Source organism: Rattus norvegicus, chromosome 1 (genome assembly GCF_021556685.1).
Source record: "Rattus norvegicus strain SHRSP/BbbUtx chromosome 1, alternate assembly SHRSP_T2T, whole genome shotgun sequence".
Lineage (NCBI taxonomy): Eukaryota > Metazoa > Chordata > Mammalia > Rodentia > Muridae > Rattus > Rattus norvegicus.
The window spans coordinates 118,230,470-118,251,452 of NC_141534.1; the positions used below are offsets into that span (position 1 = coordinate 118,230,470).

The 20,983-nt window shown below is 38.6% G+C and overlaps 1 protein-coding gene across 3 annotated transcripts in view; it reads left to right on the forward strand.

Moving 5' to 3' along the window:
• Positions 1-20,983, forward strand: part of Herc2 (HECT and RLD domain containing E3 ubiquitin protein ligase 2) — a 203,204-nt gene that overhangs the window by 112,021 nt on the left and 70,200 nt on the right. For all 3 annotated transcript variants that reach the window (XM_087556934.1, NM_001444180.1, XM_087556945.1), the window contains 10 exon segments: positions 5,597-5,772; positions 8,650-8,761; positions 13,838-13,919; positions 14,017-14,160; positions 15,692-15,782; positions 16,044-16,221; positions 16,367-16,448; positions 16,534-16,705; positions 17,604-17,748; positions 20,271-20,496. In XM_087556934.1, coding sequence (XP_087413060.1) covers positions 5,597-5,772; positions 8,650-8,761; positions 13,838-13,919; positions 14,017-14,160; positions 15,692-15,782; positions 16,044-16,221; positions 16,367-16,448; positions 16,534-16,705; positions 17,604-17,748; positions 20,271-20,496 — 1,408 coding nt within the window.

The following is a 20,983-nucleotide window of genomic DNA, read 5'->3' on the forward strand; positions in this document are numbered from 1 at the left end:
TCTCTCTGCTCATGGTTTCTTTTGCTGTGCAGAAGTTTCTTTAACACCAAGTGATCCTGTTGGTTAGTTCTTGGGGCTGTTAGTTCTACTATTGGTGCTCTATTCTTAAAGTTCTGTGTATACCTATGTGCAGGGCTTTCTCAATACTTTGCTTTATCAATTTTCAGTTTTCAGCCTTTTAATTACTCTCAGATTCACTTTAAGTTTTGTGTGCAGTGAGAGAAATAGATCTTGTTCTGCTGCAGGTGGACGTCCAGTTTGTTTAATAAGTTGTATCTTTTCCAGTATTTGTTTGGACACCGTTTTTGGAATTTGGCTGTGCGAATTTATTTCTGGGTCCTCTGTTCTGTTTGATTTGTCAGCATGTTTGTTTTTGTGCTAGTACCATGTAGTTTTTGACACTGTAGCTGTGTAAAATGATTTGAGGTCACACATTATGCTATATCTGGCAATATTCTCTTGGCTTAGAATTGCTTTGGCTGCACGTGCTTTTTTTTATATTTACTTATGATTTTTAAGTTTTTTCTACTTCCATTAATATCTTTGCATTTTTTAGGAAGATTAAATTTAATCTGTTAATTACTGTTGGTGGCATAGCTGTTTTTATATTAACTCTGCCAGCTCTGGAGCATGGGAGTCTTTCAGTCACCTAGTACTGTCTTCAACATTCTTCTTATACTTACCTTTACCTTGCTTCTTCAGGTTTATTCCTAGATTTTCTTCCTATTTTTTTAAAGAAGCTATTGTGTACAGATTTTTTTTCTTTCTGAGTTCCTTTTTCAGCAAGTTCATTATTGCCATATAAGTAAAAGCAAATAATATTTGTATAATCATTTTGTATACTGCAACTTTAGTGAAAGCATTTATCATATCTTCAAGTTTTCTATTAGATTTACAGCATCTTTACCATCTGTAAATTAATATCTCTCTAGTTTTCATCCCTTTTGTTTTTCTCTTGACTTAGTGCTGTAGCTGAGATGGTGAATAGTATACTGTATAATACTAGAGAGAACATGCTCCAGTTTTAGGGGAGATGTCAGTTTTCCCCCATTTAATGCAACATTGGCTATAAGTTAGTTATACTTAATAGTCAATATTATTATATAGGGATATGTTCCATTTACTCCTAATATCTTCAGGAATTTTTATCATTAGTTCAGTTCTTGCCAACTGCCTTTACTGTATTTATTGAGATGATTATGTGATTTCTGCCTTAAGTCTATTAAGGTTGTATTACATATTGATTTGCATATATATTCCACGTGTGGAATGATACCAACTTAATCATAACATGTTGTCTTATTAATGTGATTTTGAACTTAATTTGCAAAGGTATTTTGTATCCATTTATAAGGAAATTGGTCATCATTTCATGTATGGTTGTTTGGTCTTGATATCAGGGTGATAACTGGCTTAGTAAAATGAGTTGGAATCTATACCTTTCCTTTTGTGTTCTGTGAAAGATTTTCACAAATGTTGATTATTATCAGATTTTCTTTAAATGTTTCCGATTATTCAGCAGTAAATTCATCCGGGTGTGACTTTTTGTGAAGAGATAATTAAATACTGCTTCAGTATCTTTGAATGTTATGGATTTGTTTAAATTTTTATTTATATCCTCTAGGTTTAATTTCAGTATGCTGTATACAGTTAGGAAAATTTTCATTTGTTCTCTATTTCCAAACTTGAAATATACATTTTCAAAGTCTTCTCTAATGATCTTGTATGTTTCTTCAGAGCCTGTTTTAGCAACTTTTTAACTCTAGTTTTAATTAAACCTAGAATTTTTCCCTTTATTAACATGTAGTGGCCCTCTGTATTTTTTAATCTTTTTGTAATTTTTATTACAGTTTACTTACTTATCTATTTACCTATCTACCTATCTATCTACCTACCTACCTACCTACCTACCTACCTACCCACCCACCACCTAGTGAGCATAGCACATATGTAACGTCAGAGGACAACTTGTGAGAGTCAGCTCTTTCTTTCCACTTTGTGAGTCCTTGGGTTCACATCAAATTTGGGTGGTCAAGATTGGAGATGGGTGTCTTTACCTCATGAGCCATCTTACTGGTCCAATTTGGTCTCTTTATGTCTTCTGAGTAGGTGGGTGGAAGACTGTGTTATCAGATGTGTAAATCGCTACCAGCTTGTTTGCAACTCCCCTTTGGTTGGTAGGTTGATTTCCAGCCTTTGATTCAGTTTTGAAGACAGCAGATAGTTGGATCTTGCCACTTAATTCAGTTGAGTATCAGTGTCTTTGTTTCTTTTCTGGTTACTGTGATGAAATATTTTGACAAAACGACAAAAGAGAAAGGATTCATTGCAGCTGAGTTTAATGTTTTATCATTGCAGGGAACTCACAGTGGCAAGAACCCAAGACAGTTGGTCACATTGCAGCTTTAGTCTTTCTATCTAGAGCAATGAATGAATAAGTGCATGTTCAGTTCCTTTCTGCATTTACATAGCCTACATCCCAGTTTGGACTTGGTGCCAGTCTCAGTGGGCAGGGGTTCTCACATCTTCAATTAATCTATTCAAGGCAGTCTCTCACAGGCATGGCCAAAGGCCCATTTCCTAGGTGGATCTTGGTTCTTTCAAGTTGACAGTTTTAACTATCACAAGGAGGTATATAGATCTTCCAGTTGGCTTGTTAGGAGCATCTGCACTCACTATTAGTGAGAAAGTTCTGTGATTGTTGGTGGTGTTCTAGTTGGTTGGTTTCTTGATACTTTTTTCTTTCTCTCCTGGTTTTGGATGTTTGTTGCTTTGCTATTCTGGCCTGATGAACATTCCTCTGAGTCGTGTGTTGTCGTCCCTCCCCTTTTCTTCTTCTGTTCTCATGATGTATATTCTTATACCCTCTGGGGTGAGACTTTCTTCTTCCTCTGTGTATACATTATTCCCTTGGCTTTTTTTTTTTTTTTTTGTCTGTTTTGACCTGTCATTGAACTGTATTTGTGCATGCCGTTAAGCATTCTTACTTCCCTGGAAATGTTAGTGAACAGCTTTGCTGGGTATTGAAAGCTTGGTTGATAGTTACTTACTTTTAGGGGTTGAAATAGATCATTCTCTATTTTCCTGACTTTCAGGGTTGGTGATGACAGTCTTGATTTTATTCTGATGTTTCTTCGTGGAAGGGTGAATTGTTTTTTCCTTACAACTTTTAGTTTTGTTTCTTTACTTTTTAAATTTTTTTTAAATGTCTTGACTATGATATACTGTGCATATTTCTTTTCTGGTCTTTTTCTTTCCCTTTTCGAGTGTTTTAAATACTTTCTGGTTTTGCATCTCTTCTTATTCTAGGTTTGGAGCCTTCTCAGCTAAAATTTCATTGAGTACCTTATCTAAGCCATTTGATTTTTATCACAGTTACATGTGGGAGTTTGGTGCCTTGAATTAGTCTTACATTTTGGTAGTTTTGATTAAGCTCATTGATTCTCATGTTGAGTGTGTTAACTGCGATGGTCTCTACCCTGGAATGGACTCTTCCTATGGTCTTCCTGTATCTATGGATGATCTTTCTGCTGGGCTTTTTATTTGATTAATTTTTTTCTTTTATCTAATACCTGTTTGCCTTCCTTTTTGGAGTCTTGACTTTCCAAATTGTTCCTTGAAGTTACTAATTCTTGTATTTTTTTGTTAACTCTCTTATGTAAGTTTCAAATTGATTTCATAACTTTGTTGTCTAGGTCGAGAATTGATTTCCTTTTCAGTTTATTTGTGTCTTCATTTGGTCATTGGTACTTTTTAAAGCTAAGATTTTGAAACCTTTCCCTAGCATTTCATTTCATTGTCTTTGTTTGTCAGGTCTGACAAATGGTAGCTTGTGGAGAAGTTGTGCTGTACTGCTATGTTACGGAGTTTGAATTTCTTTTGTGTGTGTGTGTGTGTGTCTGTGTGTGTGTGTGTGTCTGTGTCGGTGTCTGTGTCTGTGTCTGTGTGTTCCTGTCTGTGTCTGTCTTTGGGTTGTTTTTCTCCCATTCCTTTTATTTTTCCTTTTTTTCTTCATGTGATCCATGTAAGATTGTCTTAGATTTATGTTAAGGGAAAAACTGAAGTATCAAGCTGTGATTTTGTTTTGACAGTAGTCCCAGTGTTAGATGCAGGAGTGAGTTTTGTTTCCCTCACTTGTATCTCTGTAAGACTTGGAGACGGGGACACTAGTGTACCAGTTGAGGGAAATATTGCAAACACATATGCATTAAGATTATCAGTATGGGGTTGGGGATTTAGCTCAGTGGTAGAGCGCTTGCCTAGGAAGCGCAAGGCCCTGGGTCCGGTCCCCAGCTCCGAAAAAAAAGAACCAAAAAAAAAAAAAAAAAAAAGAGTATCAGTATATATGTTGGCCCGGAAATCGGGAAGAGGAATAACAATTGAAATGTAAATAAGAAATACTCAAGTTAATAAAGATGAAAAAAAAAGAGTATCAGTATATAAGTAGTTAATGAAAGAACTATGGGAAGAAAAGGAAATAGAGTACAGTGGAAAGTATATAGATAGGTTAGAGGCTTTAAAAAGGCAGTAGAAAACATTGTGTATCAGAATTAGAGAAAAGAGGCACAGACCTAAGAACTAAGTATAAGTTACAGCATATCAGTTGAATACTTAAGATATAAGAACGTAATATGGAAAAAGAATTAAAAATTTAAAATTATAAAAGATACATATATATATATATGTATAATAGAATGCTAAAGTCAAAAGTTAATGATTAAAAGCAATATAGAATAAAGGAGAACATTTTCATTGGTGCTTCTTGAACCTGTGTTTCAACCTGGAGAACTTGTCCCTGTGTTTGTTCTGTTATTCAGTACACTGTGCCAAATTCTGCCATCACAAATTCCATATAACCTGTGTATCTCCTCCTTGTTTATGTCCTGGGTGGGGTTGCTGCAAATCTTAGCTTCACAATCTCATGGTGCTTGTGCAGCTCTACACTGTAGCTTGGGGTCTGGTGCTCCTGGCTTTTATGCTGTACCATGTTCGAGATTTTGCAGCTCCTTCCCTAGGTCTGATTTACTTGTTTCATGGATTTCTCAATCCCAAGGTTCCTTACCCCTCCTTGACAGGTAGACAGGCAGACCTGGCTCAGTCTCTGGCATTCTTCCTACATTCCCACTGCCTAGCTGTGAGATCACCTACTTTCCAGGCAGTGGCCAGGAAGGAGGATTTTAGGTGTTAGAATGTTCACTTTCAGATTCTTTCACCTCTTTGTAGTGTGGGGGTTGCTGATGTCTAATTAACTTGAAATTCTGCCTCCAGTTTGAATTTCCAACAACCCACCCTGTCTCTTTGGCAGTTCTCATGCTTTCACTGGGAGCTAGGAGTCCCTTCCCAGCAGCATTCATCTTTCTGTACTCCTCAGTGTGCTCAGATGCCTTAACTGTCTTCTATGTGGGGGAAAAGTAAAGTCCACCTCACCTTCTTTCTGCTGTCTCTATTCTTTCTGTTACTTTGATGTTGGTGGCCTTTTATCTTGGCCTGATCTAGACTCATGAAATAATAAATGCAGTTTCAGATCTCCCATCCTCCCAGAACATTGTCTGTCTCTTGAATCTGAGATGTTTGTTCTCCTTCTTTTCTCATCCAGTATCACAGGTACATCGAGATTGCAATAAAACAGTGCAGGAGCTCGGGAATTGACTGCAAAATCCACGGTCTCATCCTGCTGGGACGCATCCGTGCAGAGGAGGAGGATTTGGCCGCAGTTCCTTTTCTGGCTTCAGATAATGAGGAGGAGGAGGATGACAAAGGCAGCACTGGGAGGTGAGGGTCGCTACTGTTGTGCTCATTACATTCTGTCCCGTTCACAGGAGTAAATGCTTACTCTGAGTGAGGATAGCATTGTGCCTACTAGAGTGTGTGATAGATTTAGCTAGGGTTTCAAGAATAATTAACTTACAAGAAAATAAAACATAAAGTTTGTTTGTTTGTTTGTTTGTTTATTCATTAAACCTGAAACATCTCTGCTTTGGTGTAAATCCTTGTAGCTTCCTTTTTCCTCACCTGTGCCAAAAGGTATTTTTCCACAGTAATAGTATAGTATATGTATTTTGGCCAGTTATTTTACTATTAACTTAAATGATTTACTTTTTCTTGATTATGGTAGAGTATACTAAGCATAATCTTCTATTTCAACAATTTTAAGTTGATAGTTTGGTGGCATTAAATACATTGTTTTAAAACTGTGTCTGGATTGTCTTTAGGTTCTTGTGTATAATTTTTATGGAATCTTAGGACTTCTTGTTAGTCCTGACTTTGTGTGTAATAGTGATGATTATTACCGTACTTATCATTCAGCATTTTCCTGTGGAGCACCATCTATGTGCCAGTTCTGTAGGGAACATAAAAACTGAAATTAGACAGTCTCATCTACATCAGTTTGGAACTGGGAAAAGAGGGGAGTGTGTGCTGCCTTCAGGGACTACAGTGGACTGTTGCCCGACAGGAAGTAATCGATTAGCATATGCCAGGGCTGAGAGATTCTTCTTTTGTCTGTTTATTCCAAGAGATACATGGAACAAGGGCTACTTTAGGCCTCATTTGCAGTTCTAGCAGCAGCATTGTAGATATTCTTTCCTCATAGGTTGTGCTTTTGTAGATGAATCTGTGCATGTGGGATTGTTCCAGCAAACATGTGCCAAACATATTGCTGTTTGTTCAACATTGCTAAGACCATGTTGAATTCCTTGTAGAGCCAGAGCCTTCCATAGGCATTGGCACCAACTCAGTTGAACAAATACATTTTGCTCCTAGTTGCTTTCAGTGATATAAGGAGACAAAGTAGTTCCATCTGCATTACAGCTCAATACATGCTCTTAGTCTTGAGTGGGCCAGCAACTGTGGGTGAGCCAGGTTATTTTAGGGCCTGTGGTATTGGTTTCAGATGCTGTCCTGCCTTATTTTAAAACTTCTTCCTAGAAGATGATAAGAAAGTACTATATGCATACACTAGCTTATCCACAGTATATGTAAGAATTATAGATTAAAGTCTTATTACTTAGTGGTCACTAAAATGAGTTGAATAGATCTAATCAGTACATTGATTATACATGTGATATAACCGTGACTTTTTAATGAGGTTTTTTTTAATGGTTGAATGTACTAACAGGAAAATTGACATTTGAATTCATCTTTAAATTTCTAAATAATACTATTAATTATCTAATAATGTCTGGATTAATTAGCAGTCTAAGAAGTTTGTCTCAGAGCCAGCTCTCAAATTGCATGTGTCCAAGTGATGATGATTAGCTGACCATTCAGTACTTACCACGGTAACATTTATTGAATATTCTGAATGTCAGCTCTTGTTTCTCAGCCATATTTTGACCAAAAATCTATTATATGTAATCTGGTACCTTGTATATTAATTTGTTCTTCTTTGCCTTTTATCAGAAGTCAGCTTTTCTACATTTTATTCCCATACCAAGGGGTTTTGATCTCCTAAAGCAAATATTTATTCTTATATAACATGCTTTAAAAAAGGGACAAGTCTATATAAAGGGTAGTTTCTAGAACCCAAAATATTCCATTCCTTGTAAAAATAGATTAAAAAAAAGTCAAGGGGGTGGGGCAGGGTTTTAACACTTGGCCCCAAAATAACAGCTGAGAAAAATCTTAACACTGTCCAGTGCACTGTGAGACTTTTATCAAGTAGAGAACTAGTGCTGTGGCTGATGTTGACTGAGTTTCTTACCATCAAGGACAGGTCAGGACACAGGTTCAGCAAAGTAGGCAGCAACTCAGGAATGAGACCCTTCAGTGTAGTGGGCCAGTGGCCAGACATTCAAGCTTGTGTTGTAGTCAGAGGATATGAAGGAAAAAAGTAGCATATTGTCTGATGTATGTCTGTATCAGAAGAACTCCAATGTAGTGTAGTTAAATCTATTTTAACTTTTTTCTTGAAAAATAAAATGGCCATACACATGTCTAAGTACAGTTCTCTACTCCATCTCCCAAATGCCACAAGGCGTACTTCTTGGTGAATCTGTTAGGACTTTTTGGGTTCTGTTCATTGTATACCCTGATGACAAATAGGACTTTTGTCTTGAGCCAATGAAACACTGTAATACTTACTTGTGTTTAAGAAGCAAGCAGATATGCATTGGATCATAGGAGTTTTGTCTCACAGAATCTTATGGTGGAAGAATGACCAGTTGATTTGATACAAGAATGTTCTCCATCAAAAATAAAAGGCTAAAATACAAATTTTTGTAGTAAAAGATTACGTTACTGGGTATGGCAATGCACACCTATTATCCTAGTACTCAGGAGGCAGAGGCAGGCAGGTGTCTCTGAGTTTACAGAACAGCCCAGGCCACCGTGAGGTCCATGCTAGACTGGGCTACGTATTCCAGGCCAGACAAGACTCCATAGTGAGATCCTTCTCAAAAACCAAGACAAGCTAATGTATAAATGATTACTGAAGTGAAGGTAAGAATTTCACCTATGGAATATCTATAAAAATGTTGGTCTCGTGGAACACTTACTCATACAGATTGGGGGTTTTCTTGTGGTGAAGCAAATCTTATAAGAGTTCCTAAGAGTGACTAGAATGTGCTCATTACTTAGAGGTGCTCTTTTGTATTTTAAATGCTTTGTGTTGAATAAGCTTTGTTTTTCTACTTTTGTTTTCCTGTCTAGTCTTATTAGAAAGAAGACTCCAGGGTTGGAATCAACAGCTACAATAAGAACCAAAGTGTTTGTGTGGGGACTGAATGACAAGGACCAACTTGGTGGGCTTAAAGGCTCTAAGGTACTTATTTATGCCCTGTGGCTGATGCGAATGTTTACTGTTGTTTCTGTCTGAGCCTCGCCGAGAGTCAGACTCTGCCAGGATGTACTTTCTAGATGTGGTTTAGGAAATTCAGTTTTCAAAAGTAATAAAAATTGTCAAATTGAGTTTGGGAGAAGCCTCTGTTCTTTAGATATAGTTATATTGTACTTACCTAAAGACTAGAGCATAAACTAAAACATGTGAAATGATTTGACAATGTATAGGTAAAACTATTGGTTATAACTATATCTTGCTTTCAGTACAATATAATATTTATACTTAGACAATAATGTATAAAAATGTCATAATGGTACAAAGATGAATAAGTTGTGAGTTTTGCTTTCTAGATATTTGAGGTAGAGTAGCTTTATGGAGATGGTGCTTTGTGAGCACAGAGAATTAGTAAAAATGCACCTGGTTGTACACACTTGTTATGGTGGAGTGGCTCATGGGTAGAGACTTACTATTAAGTCATGAAGCCAGGAGAAAGTCACATAACAGATCCCATGCTTGAACTTCATTTCATGAGTAATTGGGTTGAATGCTAATTTGTGAAGTATTTGCTTACAAAAAGATAAGACCCCCCCCACACACACACAATGAAAATAACTATAACAAATAATACATTTAAACTATTGCAATATCTTGAGTCCCAAAAACAATTAACTGCAAATTTTAGTATTAGGAGACAACTGTATCAGAAGAAATCTGCTCTTTTTAACATTCTATAATAGAATCCTGAGTTATGCCCCTCTGACACCTCTAGTCAGAGACTGTTAGAACTCAACTTAAATTTCTTCCATGTTCATACTCGAACTAATTTTTATTTTATTTCAGAAGCCTTAATTACATTTATGTCCTAAGGCTCCTGATGCCCATTTTGAAGTGGGCAGTGGCAGGTAGATCTAGGTGTCTCATCTGTGCCAGAGCTCTTTAGTTTCCACTTTAGGTTGTAGACCGTTCAACTTGGTAAAACAATTCACTGCATAATAATAAAGGGTTTCTTAGAGGACTCAACTTAAACCACATCTATCTACAATGGAAAATAGAAATATATAATTTCTCTTCTTTTCTCCCCTCCCCTCCCCTCCCCTCCCCTCCCCTCCCCTCCCCTCCCCTCCCCTCCCCTCCCCTCCCTGGCTGGCCAAGAATTAACTCTGCAAACCAGGCTGGCCTTAAATTCACAGAGATCCCTTGTCTGCCTTTGCTCAACACACCCTGTTTGCACCAACTTCTGTCTTAGGATTTTATTGCTGTGAACAGATACCATGACCAATGCAAGTTTTTTTAAAGGATATTTAATTGGGGCTGGCTTACAGGGTTGGAGGTTCAGTCCATTATCATCAAGGCAGGAGCATGGCAGCATCCAGGCAGGCATGGTGCAGAAGGAGCTGAGAGTTCTATATCTTCATTTGAAGGAAGCCAGGAACAGACTGAGCATCCTCTGGAAGCCCACCCATACAGTGACACACTCCCTCCAACAAGGCCACATCTTCTAATAGTGCTGCTCCCTGGGGCAAGCATATGTAAACTATTACATCCACTCCCTGGCCTCCGTAGGCTTGTCCAAATACATGAGTCTATGGAGGCCATACCTAAACATGGTATAATTAAAAGTACATTTATTCCAACTTCTAAAGTCCCCATAGTCTATAGCAGTGTCATCTATGTCCAAAGTTCAAAGTCTCTTCTGAGATCCATCTAATCACTTAACTGTAATCTCCGAATTAAGACAGGCAACCAGCTGGGCAAACTTCAAACTCTGCCATGTCCATGTCTGATGTCAAATGGGTATTCAGATGTTCAACTCCTTTTCATTTCTTTGTTGACTGTAACAAACTACTTTTGAAAGATCCCACGCAGAGAGACCCTTACTCAAGTCTTGGGAAATCGCGGACCCCAGACACAGAGAGACCATTTTGGATGTAATAAGCAAAGGCGAGGTTTATTACGGAGACCTATTACAGAGATCTCCCGGCCGACACGTATCCCGCGCAGGAGACAGAGGTGTCGGCCTCGAGAGGCTGGGAAAAAGAATATTTAAAGGCAGAGGCTGTGAGCACCAGGGGATGGGGGATGTCAAAGGGGAATGCACCACAAGTTACAAGATTGTTTTATGGCTCCAGGAGATAAGGGGATGCCAGAAGGTTTTATGGCCCCCTGGTTCCTGGAACAGAGCTACTAAATCAGGAGAAGGGTTGGGTCTTTAGATCCTCATTATTTTTAAAAGTTTGTCAAAATTGATGAAGCATCTGTATTTGAAACACCTCTGGTTAGGCTTGGGCCGCCGGTTTCTTGGAGTGCTCTCTGTAGGACACAATGGCTGGAAAGCACAAGTAGGGGCTTATCAGGGTCTGGAGGACATCTGGTTAAAGTATGACTCTGAGTAAGCTGGGGGGATGTCTTTGGATGGTTTATGGGTCAGTCCTCGATAGCCTGAGCTGGTTTTTGCATCCCTTTTCTTTATCTTTATGGCCTGCTATTCCTGGCGGCAGGGCTTAGCCCTGAGTTTGTGGCTTTTGGGGCTTACTCTTTTAATTTTATATTTCTAAACCTAGAATTCGTATAATTTTCTTTTCACTTTCTCCTGAGCTGGTTCCTCTCCCTGTTAGCAGCTTTCCTCAGCAAATAACTCTGGCATTTTTAATATCTTTGGGTCTCCAAGGCAGCTTCAACCATTACAGCTTGTTTCAGTGTCTGAGATCCACACATGATCCTCCAAAGGGCTGGCTTCACTTCTCCAGTTCTGCCTGCTGTAGTACTCTAAGGCTCAGGTTGATCCACTCCATTGCCACTGCTGTTCTTGGTGATCATCCCATGGTACTGGAATCTCTAATACACTAGAGTCTTCCATTGCAACTAGGCTTCACCAATAGCCTCTCCTAGACTCTCTTCATGGTGCCAAGCCTTAACTCCTTTGCATGACTGCTTTAGTCCTGAATTGTCAATTTAACTGAGGCTGTACTTTTCATTGATGGCCTTCCATGGCTTCTCACAGTCCCAAGCCTCAGCTGCTCTTCATGAGAACAGCTTTTATACCTTCATGCCTTCAACGCCTTCATGCCTTCAAAACCAGTATCACCTGGGTGACTCTTACACATTACCAAGTCCAGCTGTAGCATGAGGTACAACCTTGACTATCTCTGGAACACAGGGTTTTGTTTTTTTTTTTTTTTTTTTTTTTTTGGGTGCTCTCAGAAAATACTTCCCAGAAAATTTCACCTCAGTGATACTGGTCTCTTTTTTTAATCACCACTAATTTCTTAGCTCCAGCTAACCAGCATCGATTGTCCCAGTAGTCTTCTCCTCTTGAAAATAAAGCCAGAGACACATGGCCAAAGCTGCTGAGTTCTGCTGCTTGCTGGGGCTGGAACTTGGCCCCCTCACTCTGTTATATTATCACTAGCTTCCTCTTTTCTAATTTCTTCACTGCCTAAGCTTGACTGTCCTGGATCTTGCTCTGTAGATTGACCTTGAATTTAGAGATCTGTATGCCTGTATCCTGGGATTAAAGGTGTGTATCACCACACCTGCATTTAAGTTTTTCTTCACCTAGAACTTACTCTGTTCTAGGCTGGCCTTGAACTCAGAGATCTTCTTGTCTTTGCCTCCTGGGATTAAAGGTTTGTACTAAGTTGCCTGGAGCTAACTTAACTGGGTGGGATCTTGCCCCAAGGTCATTACTCCCTTAATTCAATTTAATATCCTTGAACACAGGATTTAGCTCCATTTCACTTCCTGGCGTACCTTTAATATTCGAACCATATGTTTTGTATTTTTCCTTTCTCAACTTCCTTTTCTTCCTTAAAATGCTCTTCATAAGTGTGAACTTTAGTAACTACACAACAGAATTTACACCAGGCTGTTTTGAGACTTCCTTTTTCAAAGCAATTAATCTAAGTCTATTTACCTTAACCTCAGTCATACTCATCAGACAGCGGCAAAATGCAGCCACATTTTCCCCCAAAATAACACAAAAACAGTCTCTAGGCCACATACTGAAATTCTTCACTGAACCATTTTGTGAGTCAAAATTAAAGAGAGTGAACAAGGCAGTGACTTGAAATGCAATTTACCCTTTTGTTTTATCTTTATATTTGTATTGTTTGATCTTTCTTGTTGCTGTAACAAAATAACCTCAAAGAAGCAACTCAAGGAAAGAAAGAATTGTTTGGGCCCACATTTTGAGAGGGACAGTATGTCACGGTGTAAGGCGTGGTGGTGGCTTGCTTACTTCCAAGCAGATCAGGAAGCAGAGAGAAGGCTACCTGCAGAGTTGTGCTTCCTAAAGGCCAGCTTCCAAGTATTTAATTTTCTCCATCTAGCTCCCATCTGCTACAGAATCTTCAGTTCTCCAGAATAGTAGCACAAGCTGGAGACTAAATGTTCAAACGCATGACTCTGTGGTTGTGTGCGTGGTATTTTATGTTCAAATCATAACTTACGAACTTCATTTTATACCTTCTAGTACAGAAATGTTCTCATGTACCTAGATGGAAAGGTTAAGAGTTGTGAACACTTATGTCTCTGAGGACTCAAATGGTACCAACAAGTGGCTCCTTTTCGGTGTGTGTGCATACATATGGATGTGAACTACTGGTGCTATTCCTTAGGCACCGTTTACATTGTTTTTTGAGACAGGGTCTTTTCACACACCAAACTCACTGGTTAGGCTAGGTTGGCTGACCAAGTTTCAAAGGATCTAACTGCATTTCTTCCCCAGCATTGAGATTGTAAACTATACCTGGCTCTTTTATATAGACTCTAGTGATTGAACTCAAATCCCCATGCCTGTGTAGCAAGCCCTGGACTGAATGTCACTCCAGCTCTTGGTCTAATTGTGTGTCTGCCCTGCAAATCAAGTCAATCTAATAGTATTCTTTCATCTTTAAGATATTTTAGCTTGTATATATACTTCTGAGTAAGGACTCCTGTGGCTAAGGTAATCAGAAACTAATAGCTGTTCTGTATATTATCTGGTAAGATCACTTATGATTTAAAAAGTTTATGAACATTATCTTTTTTCCTTTCTTTGTTTTAAATATCCTATTCTAGATAAAGGTTCCTTCATTCTCTGAGACTCTGTCAGCCCTGAATGTGGTTCAGGTGGCTGGTGGCTCTAAGAGCTTGTTTGCAGGTACGATAATTCTAATATTGGAAAAATTATGTTTGGCACACATAAAACAATAGTTTTTTATGTACTGAAGTGACACCTCTTTTGACTGTTCTTGCAGTGACTGTGGAAGGGAAGGTGTATTCTTGTGGAGAAGCCACAAATGGCCGACTAGGCCTGGGTATGTCTAGTGGGACCGTTCCTATTCCTCGGCAGATTACAGCTCTCAGCAGCTACGTGGTCAAGAAGGTAGCAGTTCACTCAGGTATGTACATCAGTGCTCAGTTTCTAATAAGCTTTTGCTCCTGCAACTAAGTGATTAAGGCCCTTAAGTAACTTCCTGAAGTGACCTTGTTTTGTTTTTCAAGGTTTTTAGTTAACTACTTTGAAGAAAAGATGGGTGTTATAGGTCCCTAGGTGGTTTAAGATTTAGTTATTAGTACTTAATAAAGGTTTTTGGAAGCTAGCATTGTTGGCATTTTAGACCTGTGGGTATATAAAAAGATAGTGTATTCAGACCTGGAGTGATTGTATCAGGCCCAGCATGGGTTTAGCTAGGAAACTACAAAGTTCTATTGTTTAACTATATTATTTTACTGTAGAAGTCAGTGGCTTTTATAAAATTCCTTAAAGTACCTATGACTCTTCAGTGATATAGATATTTTTCAAGTGAGTTCATTGCTGTCCTTCAGTTTCAGCTTTGGCTTTGCTGAATGTTTTTCTGAAGCACTATGCTAGGTTTCTAAGAATGGAACTGAACTCTAGATACCAAGCTCAATTCATGCTTATACTGGAGAGGAGAGGGGAGAGGAGGGGAAGGGAGGGGAAGAAAGGGGAAGAGAGAGGAGGGGAGGGGAAGGGATATAACCCTGTGTAACAGACAACTTAAATAGTAGTAGCTTATGTAAAACAAGAATTTACTTTTCTACTCTGATACCCTCTAGGCCAGTGGTTCTCAATCTGTGAGTCTTTTTTTTTTGTGTATGGGGGGGGGTCACATATCAGATATTCTGCATATCAGATATTTACCCTATGACTCAGCAGCAAACCAAAACCTGAGGAATTGTATTAAAGGGTAGTAGCATTAGGGAAGTTGAGAACCACTACTCTAGGGTTAGAGTCTGGGCCCATCTCGAAGGCATTTGCCTGTGAAGAGTGCTGGCTTTTCTGGCCTCTCTTTGTGGGAAGGTGGCTGTAATACTGTAGCCCCATGCAACACCTCTCTGGAATTGAAGTAGTTGTTGTTCCTGATAATATGGGGTCTTCTTTTGGGGATAAAGAGTAGAAAGTCAATGCTGGGTACCAGGAGTCTCATCTGCTGCAATGCCCTGACACTCAAAAGTTCTCAGAGCCTTGACTGTATACTAGAGCTCATGCCTATAACCTGAGGCAGATCATTTGACTCAGAGTGTCCAGGAAGAGCATAAGCTGATAAGCTTTCAAAATGGTGGGTTTACTGCTGGTGCACATTGCTGTTTGTGATGACAGTCTGCCTAATTATAATGTGCTTATTTTTACTTTATCTAAGTTTTGACTTATATACTAAAAGTAACAGGAGGCCCATTAACAGTCATTATTATTTTGCTGCTTCTTTTTAGGTAAAATATTTTAACAATTTATAATTTACTAAAAGTCCATTTATTTTACATATATGTCACCTAGATAACTTGTATGATAATTGTAGTGATAATTCTGTTTATTCATTTAGTCAATACATATACATTGTGTACATGATATGTTCCAAGCTGAATGGATAGCAAAACCTTTGGCAACCTTCCACTGTATGAATGTTGCAGGTGGCCGGCATGCTACAGCCTTAACCATGGATGGGAAAGTGTTTTCATGGGGTGAAGGTGATGACGGGAAACTTGGACACTTCAGCAGAATGTAAGGCTGCTTCCTTCAACCTCACTCATTAATAGGGAACTGCTAACTAGTAATGAAAGTGTATTTTAATAGTTATTTTGAAATATTAAAAGTATTTATTAAAATAAATATTAAATTTTAAAAAACCTGGATGGATATACTATGATTTTACATATTCTCTTTTAAGGTTTGATAGAGTGATGTATATGTTTTTTTGGTGACCGAAGATAGACCTCCTCTGAAAAGATGTTTGGTTATGAGTGTAATTTACTCTTACCTTAGGAATTGTGACAAGCCAAGGCTCATAGAGGCCCTGAAAACCAAGCGTATCAGGGACATAGCCTGCGGGAGTTCTCATAGTGCAGCCCTGACCTCCAGTGGGGAACTGTATACCTGGGGCCTTGGCGAGTATGGTCGGTTGGGACATGGGGATAACACAACACAGCTGAAGCCCAAAATGGTGAGCATACACATTTTTATTGCTTATAAAAATTATCTAGCAAAGATAAGCCTTAAGTCTAGGTTTTTAAAGGCTTGTCCATTATTGACTCTAGTTGTTTTCTCAGTTGCCATGCTTCATTGTTTTTAAATCTGTCATTGAGTAGGTAAAAGTCCTTCTTGGTCACAGAGTAATCCAGGTTGCATGTGGAAGTAGAGACGCACAGACATTGGCTCTGACTGATGAAGGTAAGAGCTGGTTGTGATGGTAGGTTTCTGGCTGGGTATGAATGTTACCAACTATTTACCTGAGGTATTTATTTTTTAAACCTAGGTTTGGTGTTTTCCTGGGGTGATGGTGATTTTGGAAAATTGGGCCGAGGAGGAAGCGAAGGCTGTAATATTCCTCAGAACATTGAGAGACTAAATGGCCAGGGGGTATGCCAGATTGAGTGTGGAGCTCAGTTTTCCTTGGCACTCACCAAGTCGGGAGTGGTGTGGACGTGGTACGTGCACTTCTTCAGTGTTACTGCCAAATGTGGAGTGTGTGGCAAGCCCTGTTCACAGCCTAGGCTGCTTGTGAAAACTTACTTTCTTATCCATTTGGCATGATTACATGGAAAAAAAATCTATATTGAATTGTTGAATTGAGATGACTTTACAGAAAGATTTTTGTGAAGAAATCTAGAGACTTTTACACCAGTTTGCATGAGGTTTAAATAGTTTTTTGTTTTTTTTTTTTTTAAATCCTGTTTCACTGTATTGGAAGCTATGTGAAATAAGGAGAGCAAAACAGACTTCTAGCTTCATTTGGTCCTGAAAAAATAAATTTCTACTCTGTGTGTGTGTGTGTGTGTGTGTGTGTGTGTGTGTGTGTGTGTGTGTGTGTGTGTGAGAGAGAGAGAGAGAGAGAGAGAGAGAGACAGAGACAGAGACAGAGACAGAGACAGAGAGGGACAGAGAGAGACAGAGAGAGATAGAGAGAGACAGAGAGAGATAGAGAGAGGCAGAGAGATCGCTGTTTTTATTTAAAAAGTGTGAAGGATTGAGTGCCCAGATCATTCTTGAATGTCATGTCAGGCAATAGCAACCTGGAAATACATACTAGACAGCATTTGGGAGAGGAGTTTTCAGTGTTGTCTATTCAGTTTAAAACAAACAAACAGAAACACCCCAATTAAATCTATAGTAACAGAGCTATTGTAAGACATATCACAGCATGAAAGATCTTACTGGCCAAGTTACTGAGTTAATTTGGATATGGCAATGAAGTTTTAGATTGCAAGGCTCTTGAGTACTGTGTATGACATTATCACTTTTCTCTAGAAGATGTATAGCAGTGAAAGTTTCCTTGTATAGCATTGTCAAACTGTAACCATGTAATGACTGTTGTTTTCCTCTCAGGGGAAAAGGGGACTACTTCAGACTAGGCCATGGCTCTGATGTGCATGTGCGCAAGCCACAGGTGGTGGAAGGACTGAGAGGGAAAAAGATTGTGCATGTGGCAGTTGGAGCCCTGCATTGTCTCGCAGTCACAGACTCGGGGCAGGTAAGGCTCTAGTGGCCTGTGGTAAGGTGTCCTCTTGCAGTGCTCATCAGGTTATACCCTTTATCTAGTCAAAACTGCAGTAATCAGAGTGAGTATGCTGATATGTGCCTTTAATCCCAGCATTTGGAAGTCTGAAGCAGGAGGAAATCTAGTTGAAGGCTGCCCTAGGTTGCATAGTGGGTTACACAGTGGGCCACATTTTTACATGCCACACCAAGAAAATAAAAACAGAAAATACCTCTAAACTCCTGAGATGCTTGGATGAGGTTTGTATTAGGTTAGTGCAAATGGAATTACAGTTTCTATGTTGTTGAAATTTGCTATTTGATACTGATATATGTTCTTAATGGTTTATGATTGAATACTTTTTAATAATTATTTATGAGTTTATGTCTGTCCATCTGTGTGTATGTGTACACACATGTCAGAGGACACCTTTGTGGGGTTTGTTCTCCCTCTTCACCATGTGAATCTTGAAGACTGAGCTCAGGTCCCTAGTCATGGCCGTAAGGACTTTACTTGCTGAGTCATCTCAACAGTCCCTATCATGTGTCACTTTAAAGCACATTTAACAATACATGGGGGTGTTTGTATGGTTTTTGTTTTTGTTTTTTTGCTAATAACTTATTACTTGTCATTTATGTTATACTATTTTGGTCTATGATTTTAGACCAAAAAAAAAAAAAAAAGCCCCTAAAAACAAAAAACCAAAAAAAACCCCAAATTTGAGTGATTTGAGTGATTTTCTTAAGTTTAAATGAGTCCTAAAGCAGTGGCAACAGTTCACAAGATCAGCAATGTTTCTGGCCAGGAACTGTTAACAATGGACAATGCAGTTCTGGCTCCAGAAGTTTTACAATGAGATGAGAGCCTTCAAGGTGGGAAGCATAGTGGACAGGGACCAAGCAGTCATGGAGGATGGTTCATAGGGCTTCATAGGTTATTGTCAGCTAGCTCAGCTCAGACCATTCGACAGTCCCTCGGTATTTGAGGCAAATTGGAAAGTTTTGCATTGTCATCTTGTCTTTTTTTTTTTTTTTTTTTTTTGGTTTTTTTTTTTTTTTTTTTTTTCGGAGCTGGGGACCGAACCCAGGGCCTTGTGCTTCCTAGGCAAGCGCTCTACCACTGAGCTAAATCCCCAACCCCTTGTCATGTTGTCTTAATTGATGAACAGTAGAACTGTTTTTGGTTAGGTTGTGCTATGTGATGAAAAGGGCATTGTACAGACCAACCAGCTGTGATGTGCTTGCTAGTTGGACAGAGAAGAAAGAAACTCCAAAAACACTTTCCAAAGCGAGACGTTCAAAACAGAGCATAAAAAGGCTATGGTCATTGTTGATGGTTTGCTGCTCGTCTGCTTTCAGAATCTTGCTCAAATCATTACGTCTTAGAAGGATGCTCAGCAAATCAGTGACATGAGCTGTTTGTTCAACCAGTGATTCAAAGGTTAAACTAGTTGAGCTGTGATCTTGTGCTTTGCCCCCCATATGCACCAGTACTCTCACCATCCATCTGCCAAGTTTCAAACATCTTACGGGGGAAATACGTTCCACAACCAATGGGAAAACGTTTTCTAAGAGTTTATCAAATCCTGGGGCTTAGATTTTTATATTGTAGGAACAAACAGTTCTCATTGGCAAAAATGTATTTATTTATTATAATGGTTCCCATTTTGATTAATAAATACTTCTTTGACTTCCTTACATGATTTAAAATTTACACTCCAAAACTGTAGTCTGTTTTGCATTAGCCTAATATTGGAGAACTGTTAGAGTGGTGTTCATCTTGTTTATTGATGTATTGTCAGCACAGGTTGGGTTGGGAGCCTTTTCAAATCTCCTCCCCATTTTGAAATCCATGCTGGAATATAAAGATTATCATTGAAAGTACCCCTAAGCTATTAGCAGTTTCTACTCTAGGAAAAAAAACCTAACGCATGAGAAAGGCTAAACCAACATGGTGGAAGGAAGACATACTCATGATAGAGGCTGTACCTCCGTGAGAGAAGCTACAGCGATTTTATTTTTGTAATACACAGTATTTTTATATATATAACTAAATTTGTTGCTTTGATAAGAATATACTATTACGAGCTCATTGAGCCATATTTTAAATATGGTTTATGAAAGTGATATTAGCATATTATTGTTTAATCAGAAGTGAATTATTCTTTATGACTATAAAACCTAAAAAACAAGTTACTTGAACAATAAGCATGGTATTTTTATTTTTATTTACAATTTATAGTATGGTGGAGTTATTACACTTAACCAGAGCAAGGATAAAGATGCATCCCCCATCCAAAACAATAAATTAATTAGAATAATACTAAGTATTTATAGTTGATGGTAAGCATTTTTATAGTTGATTTTTCCTCAGAACTGTATGTACTTGTGCTCTTTTGATACGTTGTAAGTGATTTTTATCTTTAAGAGTCCAGTTCTTTAAAGTATTATGAAATATGTTACATGCATTTTCAAGTAAGTCTTTAAAAATTATGTGAATATTTTCCCTCTTAACAGGTATATGCTTGGGGGGACAATGACCACGGCCAACAAGGCAATGGCACAACCACAGTTAACAGAAAGCCAACACTTGTGCAAGGCCTGGAAGGCCAGAAGATCACTCGAGTGGCTTGTGGGTCATCCCATAGTGTGGCATGGACAACAGTAGATGTAGCCACACCATCTGTCCACGAGCCTGTCCTCTTCCAGACTGCAAGAGACCCACTAGGTGCTTCATATTTAGGTAACACAGAGTTTATAAACTTTGCAGAGATCCTCCTGCAGCTTACAGTCATAGTCTAGACTGACATAAATGTACTGAGACAGACTGTACTGGTGTTAATCTCCATGCTGGCTATTTATGTTTTTCATGTGTAGCTTCTGTCTCGTCTTGTTTGTATAGATGAACTTTTGTGATTTGCTTTGTTCATACTATGTGATACCCTACAGAATCATCTTAAATTGCTGTGTGTGTAAAGAATTTCTTTTTTGTTACTTAATGTTTCATGCTTTATTCATTCACTGAAGGGCATCAAAATTGTTTGTGTATTAAAGTATTTTTTATTTGTCTGAGCTAATTGTTGTCTCTGAGGCTTCCTTCCTCAGTCTGCTAACCTATCTTGGAAGCTTCTAGCCTCTTCACTATCTCATCTAGGCCTCTGAGACTTAATGCTGAATAAACTCACCCCTTCTTGTTCTTTCTGAGCTCTGGCTGGCCAGTCAACTCATCT